General features: G+C 29.7%; 1 protein-coding gene across 3 annotated transcripts in view; it reads left to right on the top strand.

Moving 5' to 3' along the window:
- The window catches only part of LOC129907838 (glycine receptor subunit alpha-2), a 78,758-nt gene that overhangs the window by 9,461 nt on the left and 52,612 nt on the right, over nt 1-16,685 (top strand). For 2 of the 3 annotated variants that reach the window (XM_055984234.1, XM_055984233.1), the window contains exons 2-3: nt 8,442-8,674; nt 10,185-10,312. In XM_055984234.1, coding sequence (XP_055840209.1) covers nt 10,254-10,312 — 59 coding nt within the window. In that variant the 5' untranslated portion in view covers nt 8,442-8,674; nt 10,185-10,253. The remainder of the gene's footprint in view (nt 1-8,441; nt 8,675-10,184; nt 10,313-16,685) is intronic. The other variant, XM_055984235.1, reaches the window with a different exon arrangement.

The following is a 16,685-nucleotide window of genomic DNA, read 5'->3' as shown; positions in this document are numbered from 1 at the left end:
TATTTCTCTCGAACAAAAGACACCCATTTACCAATATTTGAATGAACTCTCTTCATTATCATACAAACTGTAACACTTTCACAGATTTTCACAGGTTTTGTATTTTGTGTACAGGGTGTTGCGGTACAATTTCCAAATACCCATATATTTAAAAAAAAATTAAAATAGATGCTCTTGATTAACTTAGCAGTTTTTCAAATAAACCATACAATAAACTTATTCAAAACTAATAATAAGGCAGCAGTGTGACCTTATTTCCAAAGTAATTTGTTGAAAATGAGGTGGAAATTAGCTCATTTTAATTTTTAAAAATTGCAGGGGGATATATAATATAATATCTAATTTCCCCTTATCGAAACAAGCTATACCTAATTCTTTAAAAAAAAGTCAACCGTTATACTCCCTTTATACCAGTTCGCAAAAATCAACAAAATAAGAAATCTTCCGAATAAAGAAAGCTTAGAAAAGGAATGTCGAGGCAAAAACAGGATATTTGGAATGAGGATAAATATCAAGACATAGTTCAAATGTCGGGAATGAGGTTACAGTAGTAGGCCACATGATTATGACCGATGAAAATTTTCACAAATTTGTTACGCTAAAAACTAATTTTATTTTATTTTTTCTGTACAGTTATTATTATTATGGCTTTCTACTATAACGCTAAGAGTGTCACGTCCTTCCTAAGTAAGAAAAATTTAAAAATAAACAGGCTTGGTAATTTTCCGGGGATGAATTCCAAAAATAACGCTCTTTGGGGATTCTTAGCGAAATGCTGCAAAAAACCTTACACCAACTGGTGGAAAAGCTTAGTGGTGAGTGGCTGAATCATTACAAGCACGGAACAACAACTCATTCATGTAAAAACAGAGAACCCGAAAAAATAAAGGCATTTTTGCAACAAAAGGAAAACACGCGAAATATTGAAAAATGGTGGTCTCCTCTATCGTCATCAATTTTTTTGACTTTGCCTCTTAAAAAAAAAAACAAATAATAATGGCATAATGTTTTATACAACCGTAATAATACTGTACTGTAAAAAATAAAATTAAATTAGTTTTTAGCGTTCTAGTTATAGAATTAATGACAATTTTTTGAAAATTTTCATCGTTCATAATCATGTGGCCACCTACTGTACTTAGGGTGCACAGCCTGCGCTTCAATCTTGCAACCAATCTTCTCCAGCCAGCTTTATCCTTAGCCAGCTGCTTCCAGTTTTGCACTCCCGTTGCTTGTGCCGGCTTAGACGAGGTCTTCCTCAACTGTTCCGCCAAAGCATTATTGTGCAAACTAAAGTAGCAGCGGTAGGCAAGAGTAATTTTCCGTTTGACTGTAGTGCTGGTCTGTCTGTATACAATCGTCCCATACAATTTTTTTCTTGCCTTTGACTCAACCTATAGGTACGCTCTAGCTTTTTGGTACGTTCCTATCGTTTATCGTTCCTCTCAATGGTTGCCAACCCAAAAACCTCGTTCCATAGCTTTGTTGTTCATAACTACTCTGGTTTTTCCTAACTTCGGTCTTTCATAACTTCGGTCTTTCATAACTTCGGTCTTTCATAACTTCGGTCTTTCATAACTTCGGTTATTCGTAACTTCGGTTTTTCGTAGCCTCGGTCTTTCATAACTTCGGTTATTCGTAACTTCGATTTTGCTTAACTTTGACGCGCGTAACTCTGTCGCGCATAACTCTGGTATTCATAACTCCGTTACCATTTCGAACCAATCACATTGTTTACAAAGGGCTTCAGACGTTCAAATAATACAGCAGAGATAATCTTATTTGGGAAACTTCTTTCTTCAGCTGGCTGGTCAATTATCCCGATGGCGGGATCATTCGACCTAGAGGATCAGGTCCTTTAATAAGTTCAAGAACGGGAGGCTGGTTAAGCCACTCCTTATTGGCTTTATCACTGAATATGTTGAAGTAGCAAATATAAAATTACAAAGTAGTTCATCCCAACTGGAACTGTATAAACGCTAATTTCACTTCATCTAGGGATTCTTCATCTGCATCAAAGGAGAAGTGCCTAAGTCGAAACAATTCTCATCTATCTTTCGTTTGCTACCACCCATTTGGGGTTTATCCAAACTTAGGTTGAGGAACTAGGCACTCATTCACCACGGAAAGGTGGGAGTAGGAGTTGGTTGTACTTAAATGCACAATTCCTACCAGTTGAAAATTGTTCTCTCCTGCCAAATTCAGGACTTCTTGAAGCCCTAAACAAAACAGACTCGCAAAGTATTTTAGTACTTAAATACTACTACCTTGTACTGGAAAGTTTTAAGTACAAGTACCAAGAAAAATTTCAAGAACCAGGACCGGTACTGGTTCTTATTCTTATAAATACCATTTAAGTTCTTCTAAATCCTTTTTTTTAAACTCAATTCACACGTTTTGAGCTTAAAAAATTAGAAACTGGAGAAACTCTAATTAGCCCAGTCATTTTAGTCATTTTTAAGCCCAATCTGCGGAAAAATTCCTACTGGGCTGAATTTTGGTATACAGCTTAATGACGGCTTTGTTATGAAGATGTGAAAAATCGACATTGATATCGTGTCCGCGTTAAGAGTTATAGGGGTCAAAAGGTCACAAAAACTGGTTTTTCACGATTTTCAGCAAAACGGTAAGTCTTATCAAAAAATTTTCAATGCAAGAATTGTAGACCAGATTATTATATATAAAAAGTGTCATGACACTTTTTTTCCTAAGACCCACCGTTTCTTAGGTATAACGATTCAAAAAGTTGAAGTTTAGTTGTAATCGTCATAATCCTACACTGAAAATAATAAATTTCGTAAAATTACGAAAATTGTTTCATACACTACATTTTCGTTGGCCCAACGAAACTTTCGTTGGCTCAACGAAAATATGTAATTTTTCGTAATATGAAAACCTTCATCAATTAATGAAAACGTTTCATACACTTTTTCTCCCTTTTTAGTGCCAAAAAATCCAATTCAATGAAAAGATTCATCAATTAACGAAAAATTTCATACTCATTTTGAAGAACAAAAATAAGAACTTTTTCGTTACTTTATCAAAGTTTTAATTAAGTAACGAAAAAATTCATTAACTTATGAAATTCAACATTAACTAACGAAAATCTTCATAAGCTTATGAAAATTCTTCATATACTAATGAAATATTACATTGGCTTATGAAAAAATACATCAGTTAACGAAAAAATATCGTTGCCGGGTGCATTTCTGTTTTATGGACTAAAAATTTAATCTTGCTGGATATAGTTCACATTAGGTTTTTGTTTAAAAATCTATGTAAGTTGAGCTGAATATAAAAAATATTTGCGTTTTGACAAGGTGTCTCACGGATAAGTCAAGTGATGAGTCCAAGTGAGCTCTACCGGGTCGAAACGCCAATTTTTTGTTTGGACTGTTAATAATTATAACAAGGCCAATAAATATATACCTGCTATAATCTTAAAAAAAAAATTATTAACACAACGAAAAGTTTCGTTAGCTAACGAATATTTTTTCGTAATTTAATTGAAATATTTATAAAATTTACGAAAAAATTCGTTAGCTAACGAAAGTTCTTTCATCAATTAATCAAAAAATACATAAAAATATCACCGTGTTTAATTAAATTTTACGTTAATTGATGAAAAACTTTCGTAAAGTGATGTAAAAATTCATTAATTCGCGATCGAAAATTTTAATGAAAAATTTCATTAAAATACGACAGTTTTCGTTAGTTGATGAAGTTCTTCATTAACGTATGAAAGCCATTTCGTTGAGCCAGTTAAATTTTTCACCGGCTGAAAATTAATTAAATTTTCGTTGGCTCAACGAATTTTTTCGTTGTATTTACGTAAGGATTTGGTTCAGTGTATTCCTGAAAAAAAAACTCCTAACTGAAAAGTTCCTGAAATTTCATTATTTTTTTAGCTTGAATTTCGTTCCTCAACTGTTAAGAATATGGGGAAACCAAAAAAAAATGGAAATTTTCGCCATTTTTCCGATTGGGGCCCTTCTCCCGAAACCATTTCCCTGGGAATTTTTGTTTAGAATATGTCTGAAAATATACAGGGTGTGCAATAGAGAATGGACAACCCTAAAACGGCTTATAGCTACACTTATGATTGTTCTAAAAACAGATAGAAAAAAGTTCTATCGCAACCAGTTCATAAAATATGGACTTTTTTTCGTTCAGTGTATTTTAAATTTTATCATCTTATGTTTTCGTTCACTACAACCACGAATGAATGAATTTTATTTATTTCTTTTTTTTTATAATTTTCTACAATAATTGGATGAGTACATAAAAGCTTTAAAAATTTCATAGCTATTGCACATTTTCGTAAAAAAAATTTTGAAATCTGTTTTTTGATGCAAAATGTAAAAAAAGTATTTTTTGAAAAATTTTAAACACCTGTGGTATAAAATAAATCTATAGAAACCTAGGTGGCCAACTTTCTTAAAAATATTCTGGTATAAGGAGAATATTTTAAAGAAAGAACCAATATAAATTTGTGAAAATAATAATGTACCTACGAATGTTTCTCAAATATTTTATGAATGAAGTGCCTAATCTATCTCATATCTCGGTTATGTAACCCAACATCTTGGGGTGGTCACTACTTAAATCGGCCTGTGTCCCTTCCTCCATAGCCCGCAAGTGTATAATATATTATGTTCCTATGTTTATTTGAAAAAAAAAAAACAATTAAGTTCATTTAGAATAGTTTCCTTTACATAAGATGAACTCAACTAGCCGAATCTATATTTTTATTTTCGCATCTCAGATCTTCGTACCTACCACCTATAAAGTTTGTTTTTCAAATTGAATGAATTGATATGACTGCGATGGATAAAATTCCAATGAACAAAGCTTTAGTGTTTTATATTGCACAACATTGTCAAACCATCAGTACATCCATCGAGCAACTTTTATCAATTTACTAGATTAGAAACAAACGAACTTTCTTCTTAATTGATACATCATTATGTGATATTCAATAATTTAATCTTCTCAAATAATTTGTTGTTGCTCTTTATCTGTCGGTATAAAAAGCATATACGTTCGTAGAGAAAAAATAAAAAAAAGCAAGACAGTTTACTTTAGAATTCTACAAATATCTCGTCGTACATTCATCTGCCATTGAAGAAATCGCATTTGCCATGATCTTGAGATTGCAGAAAATAGAAAAAAAAGATAGAATAGTTTGCATCAAATATTCGTTTAGTTGTTCAAGATCATTATTATAGCAGCTGTGCAATCAGTTGCAAGCACTGATGTTAAAAAGTTTTCAGACATTCAACAAAATTGGTACTTAAAATATTTCTATACCTACATATAGTTAAAAACTTTAAAATTTCATAATAAGACTTGGTTTCCAACCATTCCTTTTCAACACATATAAAATACACTCATGTAGATATTTTAAAATTAACCATTTTGTATGTATTCAATTTTAAAGGAAAGTTATAGATAAGTATTTATATGTCAGGAGCAAACTCCAAAAACGGCCATTCACGTAATATAAATGGCCAAACCTAGGTTTGGTAAAATCTTAATCCCACCGAGGTAATTTGAAAATTATATGTAAATATTCGAATCAGATGTCTTCTTAGATAATTTTTTCTTGATTGTTTTAATTCCTGCAAAAACTTCATAAAAACATTTACTCTAAAGTTCCATAAATGTATAAGTCAATGATTTTTCAATCATTGGTTAGACTATCAAACGAATAAAGTCTATATAAAAAAATAGATATTCCTAGGAATAAGCTCTAACCCTTGTATATAAAATATACATACTCTAAGGAATAATTTATTGAGCCTCCATTAATTTTTTTTAAATTTATCGTTTTAGTTAAAAGCGTTGTTAAAATATTGACGCCTTTAAGTATACATCTTTAAATATTCATTTAATTCACTCTTCTTTAGTAGTTAAAGTCTTTACTTTTAATGGAAACTTTAAATTTAAAACTCCATTAAAAGTATCCTTGGGATTTTTATTTTTTTGAAAAATAAAACTGTAAAAAGCTAAGATTTTTTCAAATCAAATATATTTAAATTTGAAGATTTGAAGGATAAAAAATATAAAAACATAAAAACTATGGCCCATAAGTATTTTGCAGCCAAAACGCCAAACGAAAACCTATAAACGGTGTTACCAAAAACTGAAAATATTGCAATTTTTTGAGATGATTTTACTATGCAGCATCTCAAACCTGATAAGTGCTATTATTGTGTTTCTTTTAAAGTGGATAAGATATGCATTTTGTGTATATTAGAAATCTTAAATTAAGTGTCGTCTATTTAACCCTCATTCATACCCATAGATATCAATGATAAAATTTCTGGTAAGCCGCTGTCATTTTAACTATAACTTTTTTATAAAAAAAAAAAATATTTCTACCTACAAAAATATTCTAGTCTGGACTATTATTCATAATTTTGTTTTTGTTCAGCTCATTTGACAAACAAAATTTTTTCAAATAAAATAATAATTAAATAATAAATGAAATGACATTTGATGCTAACGGAGAGTGAATAAAATACAAATCGTGTTTAAAACCTCCATTTGCTCTAAAAATCGCTTTTAAAAGTTCGAATTTGGCTTTTTGTCTAAAAGCACTTTTAAATTTAATGCTCAATTAGTTAATGATGTCAAACTTCAAAAAAATGTTTAAAAGAGACTGAATAAATGAATTTTGGTTTTAATTTTAAAATTCCCTTTTTTAATGGCGATTTCAAATTTAATGGAGAGTCAATAAATTGGACTATTGAAATTGGGTTTATCTGACTATTGAAAAATTGCCCCATATTTTTTTAATATAAGATATGATGAGGCTAGTAGCACTAGTGAGCATCATAAGTCACAACTTTTTGTCACTTTTTGTACTGTGTCAAGATTGTTGTGATTTTGGTTATTTGATTATTTTTGGGACTCCAACAAGTTTTGACTATGGGAGTGAATCGGGTCGTTAAACTATATGGCTAATATAAACTAACTAAAAGATCTTGGTATTTATTCAAAACTTATGTACCTAATTTCTTAAAAGTTGTATAGCTATAAGATTTGCCACAGGCTTTGCATTTGTCAATCAATGATCAAAAAAGTGTATAGGTAGGTACAATTTTTTTGGGTTGAGGCTAATGTAGGTACGAATAAGTAGCATCCTATTACCAAAAATTGTCCTATTGTCCTAATTTTATAGGTACTAGTTTTCTATGAAAATGTCGATGAGTGTTTTGTTTTATGAGTCTGTCAACTTCTTGTCTCGCTCTCGGGTTGTTCATGAGGTCTTGCTGTCTTGGTTGCCATTGGTGGTGATCTAGGTTTGTTGGGAGGAAGTGAGTTTTGAATTAAGTACCTGCACAAAATTCAATTAAATTTACATAACATAGGTACTTCTTGCTTCAATTTTTTTTTTGTGCCCATCAGTGTTCCAGGCTTTATTTATTTCTTGTAAAATAACAGCTCAGTTCTCTGGTTGTTTGATCCCGTTCCCTTTTTGTATCAGTGGAAAAACGGTTGACGGTTTGAAAGCGAGGTTAGCTTTCTTCACAATGGGTATGTGTATGTATGGTGAATTTGATTCTAGATATTTGACTTATAGGATTTAGTTGTTACATGCCCACATCGAAGGCTTGGCTTTTTCTGGTCCTGGTCATAACTTTCTTCAGTCAGTGTAATCGTAAATTGAACGACACAACTAAAAATTACCACAAGTCATACCTATCAGCTGCAATAGATATACTTCCGATACTATCACCGCAAATAGCGGGCAAGTTTTTGTTTCACAACTATACTGTCTATCCGTGTGCCCGTCGTCGTCTATTCGTCATCATCCGCACACGACATTTTGGAATAATGAGGAAGTTTTAAGTTCGGTTCGGTTCGGTACTACATATTCGTTGTTGTTTGTCATGCAGTCATTCAGGCACACTTTGAATTTCCACACACATTCATTCAACTAAAGCTAACCCCACACTGAATTTGACTCTATCATGACCGCATGAATAGATGTCACTTAAGTATGCCCATTAGAAATGAATCCCATTCGGCTAAATACTTTCAAGTGAGATAGGCACGCGATTCAATTGTCACACTTGTTGTGGCTGAAAAATCTACAACTTGCAACCACTCAAAAATATTTACCAGAAACACGCTGCAAATGCTGCTACAACCAGCCTTAATGCAGTTTAATATTACATTTCTAATAAATATTATACACAACTTGATTTAACAAAAAGCACTTTGCTGCTGTGCAAAATATCGAAAAGAAATTCGTACTTTAATTCCTAATTCAAAAAGTTGATATTCGTTTTTTTTTACCACCACTTAAGTAATTTGAATGAACATTTTTGCCATTGAAGAGAATTAAAAATTTACTTATTACGCGCACGGTTAAATATTAAAAAAGAAGAATTAAAGTGACTAAAATTTATTATATTCTTTATACTATACAGCTTATATCGGGCAACTTAATTTTACTACGATGAAAACTCAACTACGTAAAGTCCTGTAATTTGTGATAAGATAAATTTATTTTCAGCGAATTGTTGCGTCTCAATATCGGCGAGTTGATGTAGAAGTGATTTTTTTTTTACTTCAAAATATGCTGTCGAGTTTTTTATTAAGTGCCTTAATTTTATGAATTTAGAAAACAAATTATATTAAAGAAAATCATAAAAAGTATCTTAATCCAGTCAAATAAGGATTTAACCTCGGAATGAATGTTAGTAGAAATTTTGTTTGCTCAATATCTTCCTTTTGCCATTCTATAACATAACTCAAAAGTCTAGAAAAATCTCATGTCCGCTTGTCGCGATTTCAAGGTCAAATCGCGAAATGGAGATTTTCAAAATTAGCAAAAATAGGCTATGGTATTATATACACATATGATACATGAATTCAAGGTATTTTTTAATGCTGATTCCAAAAAATCTAAAATCAAGGCAATCTGACGTCTCTGAAAAAAGTTATACCTGTTTTTCATCTTTCAACCCATATTATTATAACAGTTGCTAACTTACTACCGAAAAACCCTTAAAAGTAATGGTAGCGGAATCATATTTTGCATGAAGGTTTTCATATCCATTATCATTAAGAATCAAAACAATGCAATGCAAAAAAACATTTATATCTATGACAAAATGGTATTTTTTGAGAAAAGGGGAAATTTTGGGATGTGCACTAAAAAACATCCTGGTACAATCTTGGAATTAGTGCTAATAGGCTAATTTTTTTTGTTTCTATCTTTGTTTGGATATTCTATAACTTATGTCAAAAATCTAAAAAAATCTCATGACCGCAAGTTCTTATTTTCCAGGTTAAACTAAGTTAGGTGCAGATTTAAAAAAAATAATAAGAAAATTTTAGATTCTTATATGTATACCAACATAACCCATATCATTTCAAGGTATTTTTTAACGCTGATTCCAACAAAACCCACAAACAAATCAATATGACCATCCCTGAAAAGTAATGTACCTTATTCATGTTGATCTGACACAAACATCTGAAGAGTAGTTTTTCAATTTTTTCAAATCTGCACCTTATCTTCAAACCAAGAAAATTAGGACTTGCGGACATGAGATTTTTTTAGATTTTTGAGGGTAGTTAAAGAATATCCAAACGAAAATTAAAATGAAAAATTAGCCTATTAGCACTTATTCCTAAGATGAACAAGAATCTTATTTAGTGCATATCCTAAAATTTGCCCCTCCATCAAAAAATACCATTATTTCGTAGGTATATATATTTTTTGTAATGGATTGTTTTGATTTTTAATAATGATGGATTCTAAAATCTTCATGCAAAATTTGGTTCATCTACCATAACTTTTAAGGGTTTTTCGGCAGTAAGTTTGCAACTGTTATAATAATATGAGTTGACAGATGAAAAACAGTTATAACTTTTTCCAGAGACGTCAGATTGTCTTGATTTTAGATTTTTTGGAATTAGCATTAAAAAATACCTTGAAATCATGTATCATATGTGTATATAATACCATAGCCTATTTTTGCTAATTTTGAAAATCTCCATTTCGCGATTTGACCTTGAAATCGCGACAAGCGGACATGAGATTTTTCTAGACTTTTGAGATATGTTATAGAATGGTAAAAGGAAGATATTGAGCAAAAAAAATTTCTACTAACATTCATTCCGAGATTTACCCCTTTTTTCTCCTTATTTTACTGTATTATCTTGAAAATTAAATAAACGTGAAGTGATGAATAAAATAATTATGTATAAAGTGAGATGATTTTAACTGCATAATGTTGAGGAAATACATCAACTCACCAGTATCAATTGGATTAGGATTTACGTTGCTTTGGTAAGTTTTTTTTTCTTTCTTTCTTTCTTTTGATAGCAAAAATGCAGTATGTGTTTGATTATTATTTTTATTCACCTAATAAATTAGGGACTTTCGTTAGACAGCTTTTAAATAGAAAAAAAAATCCAAAAACTCATAATTGTTTAGTCCTTATTAAAAGGAATCTTAAATAATTGGCCCTTAGTAAAAAAATAAAACATACATCTAACTTCCAAATTATAAAAGTGCTATGATTTTAAAATCGACTTAGTTAGTCACAAGTTAGATGTATGTTTTATTACCATTTATTTTTTGTTTAGACCCGAGTAAAAATGGAATTCCGCGTACCACCGCTGCAACACGTCCGCACTATTTTAAAAATTTCTAAACCGCTGCACCACGTCCGCACCATTTCATTTTGAAAAAATGAAAAAATATGAAAAAAATTCCCTGCACCACCGCCGCGCCGCATCACGAGTGCACCACATCCGCACCATTTCATTTTGAATGAAAAATTCGGTGCACCACACCACGTTTGCATCATGATCAAAAGTTCTATTCTCTTACTTATGCAAATGTTTAAATTAAACCCCCGCGGCGGCGGCGGTCAATCTTTTTTTTATTTTTTTCTTTAAAACTTAAATTTCTATTTTTACTCGGGAATCTAGTTTTGCTAAATTCGGGTGTATCACTAAATTCAATTTCTTTATATCGAGTCTTTAGTATGATAAAATAGGAATTTTAACGTAAAATACATAAAAGGATCTGTGAAACCAAAAACAAGTTTAGAATACAAAAAAAAATTGAAAAATTTGTCAAATTTTGTTTGAAAAACATTTCGTTAAAAAATCCGAAGAAAGGAGTAAAAATTATACTTTTTATTTTAAAGTTGAATAACTTCGAAACGCGTCGGCTTATCAAAAAATGTATCAAGCGTTCAATTAACAAGAAAATATAAGAAAATATAAAATTCTCAACACAAAAACACAATCTTTCCCATGTTAATCATATCATAAATATTAAAGACTAAAATTATCACTAATTTTTTTTTTATCATTTTTAAAAATATTTTCGATGAACAAAAATTTTAATCAGTCTAATAGTAGGTAAGGTATGTATGTAGGTTAGGGTGAAAAACTTAGAGTGAACATTTTTAATTCGATTTTTGTGTGTCCTGTATTATCAATCGTTGGTCCATGATCTTTTAAACTGTACACAACCAAAATGAAATGTAGATATTAGTTTCAAATACAAAAAATTAAAATGTAATAAAAATATTGAAATATAAGAAAATTTGAAATTAAAACTAATTCCATTGCACTTAAATTATAACTTTATCTGGTTATGAATTCAAATTAAATACTCGCTGAGCACTTTTTAAAGAATCATAGGATCTCAGAAAATTTAGGTGATAATGAAACAAACGCATTAGTTGGTTCAAAAATCGACAATTTTAATAATTTAAATTTATTAACACCTTCAAATGCATTTGTTTCAACTAAAGATATCAACATCATTATCAATGATTTAAAACTTAAAAAAAACAGATGGGCTAGACAACATCAAGAACACTTATATCAAACATCTCTCGAAAGAAGGCATTCAGTTCCTTACATTCATAATAAATGGATGTTTGAAAATGCAATACTTTCCAATTAAATGGAAAACAGCTAAAATCATTCCAATTTGTAAGGCCGGAAAACCTCCCGATTTAGCTAGCGGATATAGACCAATTAGCCTTCTAAGTAGTTTAAGCAAAATTTACGAGAAGATTCTTAAAGAAAAAATGCTAAAATATATTTCCGATGAAAAAATATTCCCCGATCAACAATTTGGTTTTCGGAGATTTCACTCTACGTCTCATCAGGTGAAAAGAATCTGTCAGCATGTCAAATGTAAACGAACCCAAGGTAAATCGACGGGTATGATACTTTTAGATATTGAGAAGGCTTTTGACTCAGTATGGCATAAAGGAATAATTTATAAAATGATTAAATTTAAAGTTCCATTATATCTTTGTAAAATTGTTCAAAGTTTTCTTTCCTATCGATGTTTTAGTGTTCATGTCAACAGTGGTATTTCGTCCTTATTTACGTTCAATGTTGGTGTCCCCCAAGGCTCTGTTTTGGGCCCTCTGTTATATAATTTATATACTTCAGACATCCCAACCATTCCACTCTGTGAATTTGCCATTTTTGCAGACGACACAGCAATATATTCTTCAGATGAACTTGCTCTCAACATTGAGAGTAATTTAGTTCAAGCTGTTGAAATATTAAGCAATTATTATAACAAATGGAAAATTAAGTTAAATGCTGATAAATTTCAAGCTACCTATCTTTTTCTCAAGGAAAAGAAAGTCTTGTTATCTCCCCAGCAACCAATTTATTCAGATAAATGGAATAGACATAGCTTGGGAAAATTCTGTAAAATATCTAGGTATACATCTTGACACCAAACTTACATTCAACCACCATATTAATTGTACTATAAAGAAAGTAAATATAGCTATCAAATTGCTTTACCCTTTTATAAATCGAAGATCTGCTCTAACAATTGAGAATAAAGTGATCATAATGAAAGTGATATTTCAGTCAATTTTATTATATGGAAGTCCTGTTTGGGGAGGGGCTGCACTATGTCACATTAAAAAACTCCAAGTTTCACAAAATAAATTATTAAAAATGATGCTTAATCTACCATTCCGTTACTCCACTTGTGACCTTCATCAAGAAACGAATGTTGAATTAATCTCTGAACGAATTCAAAAGCTAGAAGCAAACTTTGCGTTTAGATGTAGTTCATCTGATAACCCTCTTATAAACCAAATCAATCTGTGATAAATATTTGTTCAGTTACCTATCTATTTATATTTTTTTTTATTTTTTTTTTTTTTTTGTCACTGTACATATAAATTCTTATTTATTAATCTCTCCTTTTGTTTCTCTATTTTTTCTCTTGTTTTGTTAATTTATTAATTTTTTGTATTTATTTATCTACCTATTTATTTATTCATTAATTTATGTACTTATTTATTTATCTATTTATATTTACTTTTTTATCTATTTACATTAACTTATTTATTTATTATTTATTTACATGTTTGTTTATTTATTTATTTATTTATTTATTTATTTATTTATTTATTTATTTATTTATTTATTTATTTATTTATTTATTTATTTATTTATTTATAAATTTATTAATTTATTAATTTATTGATTTATTAATTTACTAATTTATTAATTGATTGATTAATTAATTAATTTATTTATTTTCTTTTTATTTATTTAATCATTAATTTGTTTTTAAATCATTAATTTGTTTTTATTTATTTATACATTTGTATATTCACTTTTGTGTTAAATATATATATATATTTGTTAACTAATTTATACATAATATTAATTTATATTATACTTTTTTATACAAGAATTCAATTCTATTTAAAAATGTTTGTTAAACACAACTGAATCAAATTCTAGTCATTTTTTCTTTTTTTATAATTTAAATTGAAGGTTTTTCTTTGCTTTTCCTTCAAGTATTTCGTTGCCCTAATATTTTTTGTTTAAACTATTAAATAATATTTCAGATGTAAGACATAATTGTCAAATCACTGTATTGTAAAATGTGCGGTTACAAAACCTATTATACTGATTTATGCAAAATAAAAATACTACTACTACTACTACAAGAAAATCTTTTAGTCGAACTGTATTAAAAACGTACACGAAAATGGAAGCAATTTAAAAAAAAAAAAAAAATACCTGAAAAAATATCTATATAAAACAATTTGTGTTAGGAAAAATGGATTTGGTAAGCTTCTATCATGATAAAAAATCTGAATTTGGACTATTTTAAAAGCGAAGTAAAATGTATGAATTACTGAAAAAATTTGATCGGCAATAAGATTTAACTTCACATAGTTTGTGATTATTTTTAAGATGAGTAATCAAGAAAAAGAAAGGAATATCATTACAAAAAACTGAAACTTTAATTTGAGGAATAAATACGTCCTTGATTTTTAATACAAAAATGTTTAAATTTCAGTTAAATTTGTATTAGGCTAAGAAATGTATGCAATCAAAGTATTAAATTTAAATATATTTTTGGTCTTGCCTCACATGTAGGTACCCCAAATTTTCGTAGAATCTACACCAAATTTTTTAACCGTGTATGGAATAAACGATGTGTCATCGAAATCTTATAAAATTTCGAATAATCGGAGCCATCTCTGTGATCCAAATATGTATTTATTTTGAATATATTGTTTTTCAAAAAATGTCATTCGTTCCATTTTGTGTGAATGTTGTTTGGTTTTTGACTCTTACGAAAACAGGATTTTTTAGCATAAAGCCTTGACTCAAGATTTTTGATAGGATTCCGTATGGGAACTAAAATTTAGCATGACTCATTATGTACCAACTAGACTTTACCGAAAAACATTTTTATCCTAAACACAGCTAAACATTAGTTGTGTGTTTTTGGCATTGCTATCTGTATCGGCAATTTGAGTTTACATGTCGCATGTGCCGACAAGAAAAAGAATAAAGGCTAAATCCTTCTGGGGATAGAATTTTGACTAATAACGTACACGGAGACCACATAAAATTAAGCGGATTTCTGCATGTTTTTTTCGACTTTCGTCTTCAATCAAGGTGGCAAATCAGCTTAATTTCTTGAATGAGCAAATAAAATGATCTCCCACTTAATTAATGCGGGAGATCATCTTATTTTTATGTGGAGAGATTTCAATAAAAAAAAAGAACTGGCAGCCACTGGGATCGAACAACTTTTGGGTGGCTTGGCAAGTCCCTTCCATCGTGCTATCCACTGTTAGAAATAGAATTGATAAACTGCAATTAAAGCTAAAGTTTGACTAAAATTTTATTTTTTGGTAGGTTTTTAAGATTAACATTCACATTTAAATAAGATTAATTTCACCTTAAATTTAACTGAGTTTGAGTGAAATGACCTTATTTTAAGGTGCCCTTTTTTCTCCGTGTAGGTTTCTTTCTTTTTTCTGGGCGATTTTATAAAAACTTCTCTTAACTTTGAAAAGCCAACAGTTATACTTACAATATCGTACTACACCTTATTGTAAAGTCAACAACCTTTTCTTTTATTATGTTTTTAAATTAACAGTGGAGTAACTAAAGCAAATTTATAAGCGAACCCGGTCCTACTACTCCGCTTTTGATGATCTATTTTATCAGATCTCCATAGTTAAAAATACTTGAACCTCTATAGGTTTTAAATTGCTTATGTTGCCGTATTGTTTTATTGTTTGTTTTTTAGTTAAAATTAAGAAACACATTTTTTTTTTATTTCATAAATTTAATGTTATCAAAAACTTGTCTAGGTTATTTAAGGTAAAAAACTATATGGGACTGGACTTTTGACTGAAATTTTGTCTTTTGAACCTGGTTTTTTTTTTTTTTAAACATTTTCGGTGTAAAATATGAATGTTTCAAAAATGTTTGACCACAAAATGCCTGTAGAGATCGTTTGCCGCGATCAACCAGCAGCGAAGGAAGTAATCTCAGTTTTTATTTCAACATGGTTGGCTTTAAAAAATTGTTACTGTTTTTGTATGCGTCGAACATATATGTTTGATGGATATAATTAAAGCTGATAAGCTCATAAAAAAATGGACAGTAGGGTGATGGAAAGAAAAAGGGCTATGCGAAATTGACCCCCAAATACTATTTTTTTTTTTTCAAACCTGTTCGAAAATAAAAGTTTGGCTATCCTGGGCTAACGTTGGGCAAACGAACCACAGTGCAAAACCAACTATTTTTTCACTGAATAAAAAGAAATTATTTTTTGTGATTTTTGAAGTGAAAAAAAAAATAATTCCGTTATAATTTTAGAACTAACGGTGGGCTAACGACAGTGTTGGCAGTAATCGATTACTTCAAGTAATCGATTACGTAATCGATTACAAGAGTAATCAGATTACATTTGAAATCGGTAATCCTGATTACATTTTTTGTAATCAGTAATCAAATTACATTTTCTTATTAAATTTTTTTTTATAATATTGTGCAGAACCATAAAAAAATTGAAATATTTTTAAAAAATTATTTAAAAACACATAAAATTAACATAAAAGTAATTCATAAATTAATAAATTAGAACATAATATTTTGAAGGTAACGAAACTTAGAATAATTAATTTTAATTGTTTTTGGGTTCAGGTATGAAATGAGGCTTTGAGACAAAAACTACAAAAACTTTCTAAACAAAGCTTTAAATATTGTAAGCTCTCGGCTAACAAATATTTAGAAAGACTTGAGTTCAGATTTGAAGAGTTTTTAAACTTTTCAAATGAGACAGCGAAGTATGCCGCAATTGCATCACTTTCCTATCCACGATTTAAAAACAAATGGTT

This window comes from Episyrphus balteatus, chromosome 1, assembly GCF_945859705.1.
Source record: "Episyrphus balteatus chromosome 1, idEpiBalt1.1, whole genome shotgun sequence".
NCBI lineage: Eukaryota > Metazoa > Arthropoda > Insecta > Diptera > Syrphidae > Episyrphus > Episyrphus balteatus.
The sequence above is the reverse complement of the archived record's forward strand: the minus strand, read 5'-3'. Positions and strand labels throughout refer to the sequence as shown.